The sequence below is a fragment of the Schistocerca serialis genome, chromosome 1 (genome assembly GCF_023864345.2).
Source record: "Schistocerca serialis cubense isolate TAMUIC-IGC-003099 chromosome 1, iqSchSeri2.2, whole genome shotgun sequence".
Taxonomy (NCBI): Eukaryota; Metazoa; Arthropoda; class Insecta; order Orthoptera; family Acrididae; genus Schistocerca; species Schistocerca serialis.
This window is the reverse complement of record NC_064638.1, coordinates 1122963848-1122978267: the sequence shown is the minus strand read 5'-3', so window position 1 is coordinate 1122978267 and position 14420 is coordinate 1122963848. Positions and strand designations below refer to the sequence as shown.

General features: G+C 38.1%; 1 protein-coding gene across 5 annotated transcripts in view; it reads right to left on the bottom strand.

Moving 5' to 3' along the window:
* Nucleotides 1–340: 340 nt before the first annotated feature.
* Nucleotides 341–14420, bottom strand: part of LOC126416796 (protein MIX23) — a 35346-nt gene continuing 21266 nt past the window's right edge. For 2 of the 5 annotated variants that reach the window (XM_050084695.1, XM_050084686.1), the window contains exons 2-5: nucleotides 12023–12151; nucleotides 10903–11028; nucleotides 10675–10821; nucleotides 341–1364 (exon numbers count right to left, since the gene is read on the bottom strand). In XM_050084695.1, coding sequence (XP_049940652.1) covers nucleotides 1251–1364; nucleotides 10675–10821; nucleotides 10903–11013 — 372 coding nt within the window. In that variant the 5' untranslated portion in view covers nucleotides 11014–11028; nucleotides 12023–12151 and the 3' untranslated portion in view covers nucleotides 341–1250. The remainder of the gene's footprint in view (nucleotides 1365–10674; nucleotides 10822–10902; nucleotides 11029–12022; nucleotides 12152–14420) is intronic. The other 3 variants (XM_050084669.1, XM_050084677.1, XM_050084702.1) reach the window with 2 other exon arrangements.

Sequence of the window (14420 nt, the reverse complement as noted above, 5' to 3'; positions counted from 1 at the left end):
CTTTCTGTACTCCATATGTGAATGCAATGAGAAGACACACTAATATGTGGTGCATTGGGAAAACCCCCCTGCTATGCACTTTTCAACAGTTTGCAGAATATCCATGTAAATACATTTATAAATGTGTGCAATGTTTTTATACTCACTATTATTTGTGTAACATAAATGTAACCATGTATAAGTGTCTCAGATATGTACGTTACATTTACATTTTTAGATACACATTGTTGTAGCTATATATTACGACCAGCAACAAACAGCAATTAACTCTTGCAAATAACTGCTAAAACTGCCCCAAAGCAAAAAAGACATTATTATCAACAAGTTCCAGATGGATGAATTTCTTGATGAATATCATGAAATTTATTTTCTTTGTGGATGGAAAATGGTGTTATACAAAAGCAACATTTGTACAAATAAAGTATAAAGTATATAACATAAAAACATTATTCAGCTTCTGTCAAGGGCTTTGTGGAAATCAGCAAGGTCTAATGTTAACTACATACTTGAACATTAAAGTGACCACAAATGCAAGTACAGTTTTGTTTAATTTCATGGACTTCAAAACTGACTGCTGACAAAAGAGGCAAAATTGTGATTCTACATATGACTAACATATATAAATAATATACATGGCTAGCAATCATACAATTGCTCTGAGCACATTTTATCAGTCTTCACACTTTAAAAAAAATTATATTTGGCAAATTTTTTTCCAATGAAAATTTGGTTAACAGTATTTCTGCAATTTTTTTTTTTACACGTAAGTCAAATTCTGCTTTTAATTCAAGCAGAAAAATGTTTACCACACGAAAAGTGATTCATTATAAATGTACCTGTTGGTATCAAAGACTCATTTTATTTTAAGGAAAATATAATTCCATTCACTGCTACCTGGGCAAGTCTGCATAATTAAATCAAATGAACACTAGCAACAACCTTGTAATATAATCTTTTATCAAAATGTTGAATAACAGCAAATGAACATTAGTGACCATGTTGTAATACAACTGTTTATCAAAATATTGCAGGTAAATAAACAGACGATTCACTCTTCTATGTAATGAAAGACACTCTTCTTCTTCCTCAAAAATTTCCTTTAAAAAAGTGCATGTAATCACCCTGTTCTAAGCAGTCCACTTCACACTCTTGATACAAACTGAATATCAATCCACAAGTGCCCTTTTCCTTCTCACAGAATTCATACTCTACTACCAGGCACATGACTAGAAGACAGTAATGCCTGTTCATCATAATTCAATGTCTGCTGGTTTGAAAAACGGTCGACATCGTTCATAGTACACTTTTGTGCTTCTCTCTTTCACCACTTCTTCCACATTCAGTTCTGACTGAAGCAATCTCAGCTGTAAAAGAAAAATTACACATTCTAACATAAAAACAAAGTATCACATTCAGATGAAACATAATCTTTTTTTGATTTTGTGTATAACATGCTCTATACTGTCATTAAAATGTGGGTGATTTTTTATGTTTATGCTTACTGTAAAGTCATTGTACAAACTGCCTAAAGTTTGTCAATAACTCTTATTTCGAGAGGAATCTGTAGATGTCATATATTTTCACTGATTCATGTTCAGGAGTAGGTATGTAAAGTATCAGAGCAAATGCTATCAGAGACTAGAGAACATTAATTGGGAGAAGTACAATGGATCATGAGAGCTAGCAGAGCATGACAAATACAGAGTGTGTGCCAATAAAGATTTACCAATCTGAATCAATGTAATCACAAAGTATTTAATGGGTGAAAGACTTCCTTATCCTGATTCACATAATCTGCAATAAAATGCTATGCCTCATACAATAGTGTTCTGAGTGTCATATTGAAGACAGGTTACTAAAATATAATTATCTAATCTTATTCTACTTTATTTGTTTTGGCCATTTAAGGAATGTGTTTAAACTTGGTAGTTGGCTTGATGTTTTCCATCTTCTTATATTGTCAAAATCTCTTCATAAACTCACTGCTTTTTACTTCAGTTCTTCTGACTATTTCTAGCTAGACTACTATTTATACGTCTCCATGAATCTTTGCTTATTATGTTCCAAAGGCTAGAGAATTTATTGTGTTTGCATCTGTGATGCTCATGTCTTGTAAATCTTCTCTAGTGTTTCCAAACCAACCAATTTTTCACCTCCTTTGAATTAATAATTTTCAGTAACCTTTTAGTGAGTCTATAGTTGGACGACAAATAGTTTGGACAAGAAGAGAATAGAAGCTTTCAAAATGTGGTGCTACAGAAGAATGCTGAAGATTAGATGGGTAGATCACATAACTAATGAGGAGGTACTGAATAGAATTGGGGAGAAGAGGAGTTTGTGGCACAACTTGACTAGAAGAAGGGATCGGTTGGTAGGACATGTTCTGAAGCATCAAGGGATCACCAATTTAGTACTGGAGAGCAGCGTGGAGGGTAAAAATCGTATAGGGAGACCAAGAGATGAGTACACTAAGCAGATTCAGAAGGATGTAAGCTGCAGTAGGTACTGGGAGATGAAGAAGCTTGCACAGGATAGAGTAGCATGGAGAGCTGCATCAAACCAGTCTCAGGACTGAAGACAACAACAACAACAACAAAAACAACAACAACAGTAGTCCATTCTACTAGTATGTCCATAAAATTTCAAGTGTTGTTTGTGCATGGTGTTAATAAACTTATATATTTGTATATAAAGGTCAGATGTTATCCTCTTCATCCAAATTCAACTTTTTTGTGTGGCCCATATTGTTTTCAATTTCTGCAACTTTAATGTGTCCGCCAACATTTATCTACAAAGGACATTTCTGGAGAAAGTGACAGTTTTGCAATACACAGATGATATATGTATTTACATGGAAAGTACATCCCCAGAAAACAGCAAGATACAACTGACAACTGCTAAGTTCAAGCTTTGGCAGTGGTTCATAAGAAATGGACTGGATAAATAAAATGTACTATTGTTTTCGGGGCACAGAGTGAACCTGCCTCAGGTAAAAGCCCTAGGCCCACACCACTTCCCTTCAAAGATGGTAGTCAAATATCTGGGATTCTTCATTGACCATAAGCCAACCTGGAATGTGCACTGAAAATATGTGGCTAAGAAATGTGAGATATCTGTCAACATAATCAGAGCAATGACAGGATTTGGGTGGGGCTAGGATGTCAGTACAGCACTAACACTTTACTGTACAATGATATGTCGAATCATTGATTGTGCAAGTGGATGTTATGGATCTGCACCTGACAGTTACCACAATAGATTTAATAAATGCCAATACAAAGTGCCGAGAGAATGTTTGGAAGCAATGCAGTCCACCTCTAGACATGTACCTCCAATCTACTTATGCTGGCAGTATCTTTGCACCAAAGTTCTTCTTAAAAGGTATCAATACGAATATGAAATTGATTGCCTCGGACCTTACCATAGAGTGCTTAACTGGACACTTCTGGATCACTAGAACTCTTACTGCCCCTTTGTGCATGAGACAGTATGCACATACACTGGCAGTTCCAAAACCATTGAATCTGTCAGAGGTGCACATTGCATACCACATTTGCAGAAGCCTGAGCTATTCAATTTACTAACAGTGGGATCACTGGCAATGAAGCTGGGGACCACTTATGCTGTGTCAAGGCATACCATCTAGACTGCTATACGAAGTATGGATTACCAGTAAGTCCTATACACATATAACATGGCACAAATGCAAGAAGTACAAAACAATTCACCTGTCAGTCCCCTATTCCATGAAACCTCATACGAACTGAATGCCTAGGCACCTCACCTCTCTCATAGCCCACTCAAATTTAATCACAGATTTTCCTAAACATCTTCATACCCACTGTAGAGACACCTTTCTGCCATTGTGGAGAAGAAGAAGATGCAAATCACCTTTCCTTAGGGCACCCCAGGCTACATGGAAATACTCCAATCTTTTTAGAAGGACTTATGAAGCTTGGGGTTGTCTGTTGTCAGCCTGCATGATTACTTTGTTAGTACCACAGGATCACAAACTTTTCAATGTGATGTACAGATTCACTGTTGCCAAAGGTGACCACATATAGTGATGTTGCGTCAAACTGTACACAATATAGGTGGTGTATACTGGGACATAAGCATAACACGTTGTATGTTTTAATTGTGTTGTATTTTGTTTGTGAAATGCCACTTTTTATTACAATTTGATGCATCATCACTATGTGACTTTCAGAGCTATAAAAAGCACATACAGCTAGTAACATTAGAAGATCCAATAATGATAGTGTAGATCTGTTGAAACCAGTAATAGTAATAAAGAGTTATTAGCAATCTTGGCAAACTTGATTCTTCAAGACTAATATAACCTTCAGATCACCTCCAATGAATGATGTAATGTCAAACATATATAAAGTTTTATAACATTATATTATTTGTTTACATTACATTTACATAACATTATATTAAATGTTTTAACATTATAAAACATTTGATTTTATAATTTTTTCAACACTATCTGCATATTATATGTAAGTATGAGCTGGCTGTATGTTATAAGCTAAATGCCAATAAATTCAATTTAAAAAAGTAAAGAACATGTTTAAAAGTTTAAAAACAACAGGTTTTCAATGTTGACTCAAAAGGAAATGCAGTTGTACCATCATTACTTAGAAGCTAACAACAGAAATCCAGTGCCACTCCCCTATTAATTCAAATTCAAAATACAGAATTTTGTTTTCATATGTTGTGCATTATCCTAAGTATTTATGAGTGTAAAGCTACAAAACAACAAAATGCCCTGATAACAGAACAAAACCTATGGTGTAAGGAATATATGTTATTAATACTAAATTCCTGCTGTCATAATGGAGTGAAAAACAGACTATAAGTGGAAGAAAAGAGAGGAAGACTACAACAGAACATGAAAATGAGGGCCAACATTTAAGTTTTTAGAAATGGCCACTGCATTGCGCTCTTGGCATGAGATCTGACACCACCATTGTTGTAAAATTTGTCATTTGTTATAATATAGTGCTGTAAATGAGAAAGGCAAGTGGAGACAACTACAGAAAATGGTGTCGAAAATAAATTGTAGCAATTAGTACTCTATATAATACACCTTCTGTCACAACATGGTTTTTTTTATATCTAATATATAACAATGAATATTTCTTTGTTTGTTTACCGTATGTGCTTCCTGTATAAGTAACCCAGTTATGACGAAACTTTGGTGAGTTGTATGTAGTGTGTTTGCCTGTGAAGTTTTCCACCTACCATCCAAAGGGGTGGAGGTGAAAAAGGTGGTGACATAGAAACCTCAATCAAACAATGGAAAATCCGAGATGGAATAATGAAATATTATGAAGAGAATAGATTGCTACTCTCCATATAGTGAATATGTTGAGTCACAGACAGGCACAGAAAGAAGACCGCTAAACAAGTGAGACTTTGGCCAAAAAGCCTTCTTCTGTAGGAGATAAAACATGCACATTCACCCAAGCACAATTCACACACACATGACCACTATCTCTGGCCACCAATGCCGGATTGCGAGCAACAGTGCATAATGGGAGAAGCAATCTGGCTGATGGGGGAAAGGAGGAGGCTGCAGCAGGGAGGGGGAGGGATAGCAGCATAGGTGTGAGGAGACAATAAAGTGCTGTTTGTGGGAGCATACAGGGACATGGTGAGGATAGTGTAGGGCATATAGGTGCTGTCAGGAGGTTAGACGGGGGCGGAAGGGAGCAGGAAAGGAGAGAAGTAAAGAGACTGTGGGTGCATTGATGGAACAGAAGACCGTGAAGTGCTGGAGGGGATAGGTGAATGAAGGACAGTGACTAATAGAGATTGAAGCCAGGGGGTTACGGGAATGTAGGATATATCACAGCGAGAGTTCCCACCTGCACCATTCAGAAAAGCTGGTGTTGGTAGGAATTTCACTCAGAAACATCTGGAGCAATTTCCATCAAATTTTGTGTATATGTGACTTATTACTGATATAAAAATACTGTAAGGGTACTGTGCCCCAACCACTTCTGCAGATGTGGGTGGGGGTGAGAAGATGTGACATGTAAAAACATTCAACAACAACTGATGTTATTATCAAATCCATAGTTTTTGGAGTTGCTAGGCATATTGGTGACAGTCTGATCGTGTTTCACACCTACAATTTGGGGTAGGGCCAGGGTGCAAAGACAGTGACAAGTCACCAAATCTCTGCAGTGCCTGAAGGAATTTCTACCAAAATCAGCACATGTGTCATATGCTGTCTAAAAATATTTACTGTGACTGTAAGACATCCCTACCGCCTCTATGGTCGACTTGTATAAAAAAATGCTATGGAGTAAGGTACCCCCACTATTACTACACGGCACGTTGGGGTGAAAGATCATGTCACATGTCCCAAAACCACAGATACACTTAATGCCCTCTCTAGAGTCACATGATATAATATAGTGGAGAGTCAGACAGTTCCCAGTAACAGTCCTTCCTCTTTAAACAGTTGTGATTTCGTAGGCTTTCCCAATGTAATAAGTGTTGAAAGTTTGGTTTAGTTATGTCATGTTCCATAGATCATTTTCACAATTATTTTATCGATATGATGTGGAACAAATTCTAGACATGCAATCACATTTTTTTAAATTTTTATTTATTTATTTATGTTTTATTCGGGTTTGCTGCTGGATCCTAAAATCAACTTGACTCGATATTTCAGCTATCCAACTGGTTGCCATTTTCAGGAGAATGCTGTTTCTGCTGATGAATCCCACTGAGAATTGACACCAGGCTGCAAATCAACATCCTATATAGGCCACCATTCAGTACATGGCACATGCGCTGCCCATCACGGTTGCTGCCCTCCAAGACTGAGAGGTGGCACTGCCCTTAGTAGAACTTTGGCGGCAATGATACATCGCACTCAGGGTCGCACTGAAGAACATTCAATTTTGATGCATTATAGTACAGGATTCCACATCCTGCTAAGAGGAAACTCACTGCCTCTGTTAATTAAATTATCCACCAACATAATTTCAATTGCCTCTTTATACATACTGTTACAAAAACCAGAAATGTTGGCAACTACCACAGTTTCATCAAATTTCATACCGTGCGCCTCATTTAAGTAGTGTTCTACTACTGCTGACTTTTCCAGCTGTTGTAGCCTCGTATGACGGCAATGTTCCACACACCTGTCATGAACTGTACAATGTAAGCCTTCCCACACTGACACAGAATTTTGTATACACCGGGTTTCCTAAGCCCCAAATCATCTTTCAAAGAGCCGAGTAGTGCCCTAATCTTAGAAGGTGGATGGAACACACTCTTAATGTTAAAATTCCTTAAAATTCATCCAATCTTAAACGATATGCCTCCAGCATAAGGAAGAAAGGCCACCAATCTATGTTCCTCTTCATGCACCTCCAGTGATTGTCCAAACTCCATAGAATGAAGAATCTGCTTCTCGGAGTATCCATTTTCCTTAAAAACAGCCATCAGATGCACAAGTTCTTGGGTTAAGCTGTCCGCGTAGGAAATGACATATGCTCAGTGTACCAAAGTCCTAAGGACACCACTGCATTGGTATGGTGGATGACAACTCTTAGAATGCAGATACCCATCTGTGTGAGTTGGCTTTCGGTGAATACTGTGTCCCAAAGTAACATCTGGCTTTTTATAAACCATAACTTCTATAAATGGAAGCATCCCATCACTTTCAACCTCCATGGTAAATTTAATGTGGGGATGAAGACAGTTAAAGTGGTCCAAAAATCCATTAAGAGCATCAGGTCCATATGGCCAGACAGAAAAGGTATCATTTACATATCTCCAGAAGCACATTGGCTGCAAAGCCGAAGTCCTCTGGTGCCATATCCTTAAAGTCCTCCATAAATAAATTGGTAACTATGGGTGATAAAGGACTACCCGTAGCCACTCCATCATTCTGTTCAAAAATGTTGCCATTAAATAAAAAACACATGGATGTCTGTACATGACGACAAACCTTCAACAACTCTTCCTCCAGTTTTTCACTAATCAAACTAAGGGACTCTTCCCTAGGGATTCCTGTAAACAAAGATACCACATCAAAACTCACTAATAGATCTGAAGGACTCACCTCAAAGATTTCAGTCGTCGAATAAATTCCACCGAATTGGAGATATGGTGTTCACACTTGCCAACATATGGACTGAGAACAGATGATTTGCCAGGTTATAAGTTGGTGCAACCAAATTACTAAAAATAGGGCATAGAGGATCCCTTCCTTACGCAAATTAGGCAAACCACACAACCTAGGTGGAACAGCAGCACCAGGATGAAGTTTCTTATGTAAATCTTTGGACAACAAACTCTTTTCCAACAGTGAAAGTGTCTTGTGCTTAATCCTTTATGTGGGGTCACTACATAGTCTTCTGTACGCCGAGGCATTGAGTAGTAAATCCATTTTTAGGACACAATCATCCCACATCATTACTACTGCGGCATTCCCCTTGTCAGCTGATAAAACTACTACTTCATCATCATTCCTAAAGGAACAAATGGCTGCTCTCTCTGAGGAAGAGATGTTATCCTGCAGTGGCCGAGGCAATGTTCTACTAAGGGTGGTGCTACCTCCCAGTCTTGGAGGGCAGCAACCGTGATGGGCAGCGCATGCGCCGTGTACTGAATGGTGGCCTATATAGAATGTTTATTTGCAACCTGGTGTCAGTTCTCAGCAGGGCTCATCAGCAGAAGCACCATTCTCCTGAAGATGGTGACCAGTTGGATCACCAAAATATTGAGTCAAGTTGATTTTAGGATCTGGCAGCAAATCCGAAGAGACTTTCTCATCTCAGTTACTGGCAGAATTACAAGTTTCCTCGCAACCCATATGTAGCTGCAGGACAAAATTTGCTAGACATACAGATAAAATGTGTGTACAAATATTTGTGATATGTGTGTGTGTGTGTGTGTGTCTGCCTGCTCACCTCTAATAGCCTCATTTAATAACCATATTTATCTTATGTTAACAACTTTCATTAAATTTATGATTCAATACAAACTCACAATGTACAGAGCTGTTGTCGTTTGTATGCTCCTGTACAGCTGTGAAACCTGGACAATCTATTGCTTCGATATCAAGAAACTTGAGCACTTCCACCAACAAAAAATTAGATACATCTTGAACATTAAGTGAGAGGACCATGTGACCTACATTGCAGTTCTCAAGAAAGCACATCTTAGCAAATTGAGATGGTTATATCTTTTTCATCACAAGGGTGGTACGAGGCTTCCCCACTCAACTGAGATGGTTAGGCCATTTTCATCACAATGTGGTATTAGGCTTCCCCACCAAATCCTTTATTGTGAACTCTGCTCTGGCAGTAGACCTCACAGAGTCCCTCTCAAGAGCTTTAAGGACTAACTAAAACACATCATAAAGATGACTGGCATAAACAAACAACCAGGGGAATATTGTGCTGTGGACCACTTAACTGTGGAGGGATGCTGCAGGTCCATCACTGTCAATTGATTGAAGGAGAATGTCACAGGCACAAAGAGGCCAAGCAACAAGCAAGAAAGCTCCGTCAGTTACAACCCTGCCCTCCTCCAAATGTTCAGTGCAATTTGTGTGGACACATGTTTTATGCCAGGATTGGTCTGTTCAGCCACTGGAAACACAGTGCATACTCACAACTAAGTTGCAGCTGACAATGATGGTGCAATACTGATGAAAATAATAGGGTTGCACTGGGAGTAAAGAATAATAATTTATGAACTGTACTACAATAAGAAAGCAAAAATTAATATGAAGAGGTCAGAAAGGAAGGCTAAAATCAAGGAAGAGGCAACTTAATGCTGTCTTTTGTCTTCATGTTGCTGTGGTTTTCAGTCTGAAGACTTCTTTGATAAAGCTTTCCATGCTACTACTGTATTTGTCTCTTGGTCTCCTTCTACAATTTTTACACACCACACTTCCCTCCAACCCTCCAATGCTAAATTGGTGATTCCCTGATGTCTCAGAATGTGTTCTATCAACCGGTCACTTCTTTTACTCATGTTATGCCATAAATTTATTTTCTTGCCAACTCTAATATGTAAGACAGAGTAGCTATACAAAATCTGAAAACATTAAAACCCACTGAAAAAAGAAACACTGCATCAGACTGCTGTTGACATAGTTGGTTTCACATTCAGATATGGAAGTGAATCACATGTAGCAGGTAAACAGGGAAAAATCTTAAGTAACGACAACTAGGGGAAAAATATTAAAGGGATTAACAATGTGAGGAAAACTAATGTCACTAAAGTCAATCAAGTAAAGTTGTTCTGCTACCTCAGCAACATAATTACATAAGACAACACTTGTTTAACAGAAGTAAAGAATATCATTAGAAAAACAAGAATTTGTGGGAAAGAAAAACATTTTTACTAGGAAAACACATCAATGCAGAAATCCACAAAATCATTTGTGCGGAGTACACTTGTCTGTGGATTTGAAAGCTGGACATATCGAAAACAAGAAAGGACCCAATTAGAGGAAACAGAAATGTGATTTGGAAGAAAATGGCAAGAACAATACGGATGGAATAACAAGGTAGCTTTAGGAAATGAATAAATGAATGCACGTGAGAGTCTTTATTTTGTTCAGTTATACAGCAAAATCATTCAGTACTGTAAAAAAAAAAGTAAATGAACATTCAATTTTTGGTTTTTTACCTTTGTTTGTTCTTTGCGTAGATTCTTCAGGAGGCTTATATCATCGACTCTACTTTCCCTTTGAACCTTCAGCTCTTTGACTCGCTCTGCAGTTAAAGTAATACATTTTTTAATGGCTGCTTCTCTTGTATCATAACTGGATTTCAGCTGGAATGAAAAATATGCATGCTATTCACAAGCAAGAACTTTATGCAACAGCAGTAACTAAAAAGTACAAATAAATCATACCTCTTCATAAAGCTGTTTGCATGTCGCTGTTGGATCAACTTGCCCTTTAAATGATTCTGTTGGTATAGATGTATTCAGCATATACACAATTTTGTCATCAACAGTCCTCATTTTCTTCAATGCATCCTGAAATTAAAAAGAAATACACTCATTCTGCACCTATGATTATGATCAATTTGGTTATTTTTTTCTGTAAGCAATAAGAGACGTTTCTCCTCTAAGGAACTATGTTAAAGTGCAGTCATAAAATTATCTATAGAGCAACCAACCAGTGCAATGATTTTTTTTATCTGTGGTCAGAAGTGCAGCAGTTTCATCCTCTTGTAGTTTTAGATCAGATTTCCAAGTATTGTCTTGACAGAATTCCTATGCCTTTATTGTAGGACCCATTTAACTTTATTAAGTAACATAAAAACTAAAGTAAACTGTGTCCGAACAGATCTTGGAAGGCCCAGTGTTACTGATTGACTGCCATGTCACTCTCAGCTGACAGGCATCATAGATGAGGCTATGGAGGGGCATGTGGTCAGCACACCACTCTCCTAGCTGGTGTCAGTTTTTGTGACTGGAGCTGCTACTTCTCTGTCAAGTAGCTCCTCAATTGGTTTCATGTGGGCTGAGTGCACCCCACTTGCCAACAGCACTCAGCAGATCCAGATGGTCATCCACTGCAGTACTAACCACTTAATTTCAGTGATCTGACAGGAACCAGAGTTACCATCACTGCAAGGCTGTTTGCTGATTAAGTGACACACTATAACCCTGTTGGTATTCCTCCAGGCCCACTATATTAAGTCACAGTCTCTTCTTACTTTTCCAACAAACTTTCTGTACAGCTTACCTCATGAAATAATTCCTCCAGGGATATTATGATAATTGTTTCAAGTGAGAACATCGATTGTTAAGGCGTTATGAATTATAGTATATTCAAATACTCACTAAACATTAATATTTTGATAACAATCAGCAATCAGCATTTCAGTTTACATGCCACAATTTGCTACCGGTCGCTTCCGCACTGAAACTTAAGCAATGACCAAGTGTGGCACAGACAAGCTATAAAAGCATTGAGATGGCTACTGAGCACTGTTGACAAATGCATTATCCAAACTTGACTCACTCCATCCTGGCCGGGAGTCCAACTGCAACTAAGTTGCACCACAACAATAACTGGTCTCCAGAGTATTGTCAATATAAAAATGACTGCATCTCAAAGGTAGATATTTCTTTGCACTATGATGCCCAGCTTCTAGAACAAATGGTAATGGTCAATACATCACATAATAGGGTCACATCTTATCATTGCAAAACAATCAATGAATTGGTGGAACTCACTTGAGTTCATGACAGAAGATTTTGACTAGATATTTGATGGTGAAATAGGTCACAGCAAAATTTTATTCAGGTGTTCTTCCTGAACAAATAATCCAAAATTGTATTAAAATGGAAAACACTTTCTAATGTTCTGTAATGATTTTCAGAACATTATGAAGTGTTTTCCTTTTTAATATTATTATTGTGTTCTGCCAAGCATCAATGAAAAATTTAGTTAATTTCAATCAAAAGTTGGTTAACACAAATTCTTCTCGGTTTTAGATTGTGTCATATTCTTCAAAGAAAACACTTCCTCCAGTTCAGATACTGATGTCACAGCTATCGGTTCACACCAGCACATGGCTTACTGTCTCACATAAAAGAAACATCAGCTCCACCACACTCTCAATACACCAGAGCAACAAGTTTGTGTGATCACCACATATGGTGTGTAAAGTTACTGTACAGAACAAAGTGCCAGTTCTCACGACTTTCTATTTGACATCACTTGTAAACTGTATTTTTTCCAGTATTCATCTTTGTGTGCATCACAAGATGATACAAATTTATCAATAATAAAATAATTTAGTCTACAACACAGAAGAATTTTATTTTAATTGTCTCTGTCCACAAAAGTCTACAAATGTAAAAAAGAAATTAACTTGACATTTTTACCAAGAGTCACTAAGAGTGGCAATTGATGGCCTTGTTAGCAGGTTTGTTGAGAGCTACGAAATTTTAGCAGGGAAAAAACAACAGCAGATTTCAAAAATCTTATTTATTTAAAATAAATCAGGAACAAGTATTTTCAGATCCTCAAGAGGAGATCAAACAAAAACTGCTGGGATCAATGAACGGCGTAACTCAATGTTGATAATGAGTAACATCATAGCAGATGTGCATTAAACCCTATGGAAATTTTTGTCCTAACAAAAAGACTTTGATGCAAAAATACTCTCTATACCTCTGAGCCCATCCTTGCATCAGGATGTTGCCATTCATGAGCATCAGGCCTACGGTCCAAGCTATTCATCCAGGGAACTGGCAAGTTACCTTAGCTCTTTGGGCCAGTTAGTGCTGCTATTGCCGGTTCTTGCAACTCAACCACATGTGGCAAATGTCGGTGGCACAAGTTAAGCAGACTGAGGAAGATATGCAGTTCTTTAAAGGTTCTTGGTGGTGGAATTTATAAGATGGCTTCAACTTTCTCAGATATAGGCAGTGAACATCATGATGAGATCTTACAGCCCAGGAAGTTAATCTGTGTCCGGCCAAAAATGCATTTAATGGTGTTTAAAACTATGTCGTACTGTTCTAAACATTTAAATACCAGTTAGAAGCAGCCAATGCTGTTCTGGCAAGGCAGGAAAAAAACAGGATACCATCAAAATACACAAAGGAAAAGGGGAGACCATGTCGAATCTATAAACCTTTGCCAAGTTTGTGCAGAGTTTCGGAGGCAAAATATCACAAAATGACTCTCGAATAAACCAAACGGAGTGATTATGGCCATCTTCAGTATGTCTGCCACCGAAACTAGAATCTGAGTGTACACCTTGGTGCAGTCTAGAACACCAAATAAAGTCATACCACTTGGCATGTAGTTAAAATCTCATACTAAGGGTACGGGGTATCGTTTCAGCACAGTTCTGGTACTGAGGGTTCGATAACTGCGCACGAGTGCCAAGCACCACACTTCTTAAGCACTAAGCAAAATGGGGACAATCAAGGACTGCTGCTCGACTGGCACATAACACAGTCCTGAAACATGCTGTTGAACTCAGCTTTTGCTATGGCCAGACAGTCTGCGGATAAACATTAGAGTCAACAGGACACCAGAGTATGCTACTGCATTTCATATGAAAACTGAGATTGTTAAGCCGGTAATGCCATCAACTAGCTGAGTGTTTGCCATGTCTAACAGTTGACACTACGCTGAAAACTTCTCCCCCTATAATGGGTTCTAACACAGCTACAACTGTCAAGTCCCATGCCAGTTCACGCCAAAATCCAAGATCCCCTTGATCCGCAGTGTACCATACATTGGTTTGGTAGAATTATTAGCTGTTGTCAGGCAGAAGGTGGTCGCTGGTTGCCTGTTGCGTAACAGCATGTGTGGAAATATGCATAGGTTTGATCCAATGTCTACTATATATTTTCAATCGGACTTGCAGTCCTTTGTGAGAAGGCACTGCAATGCAGCC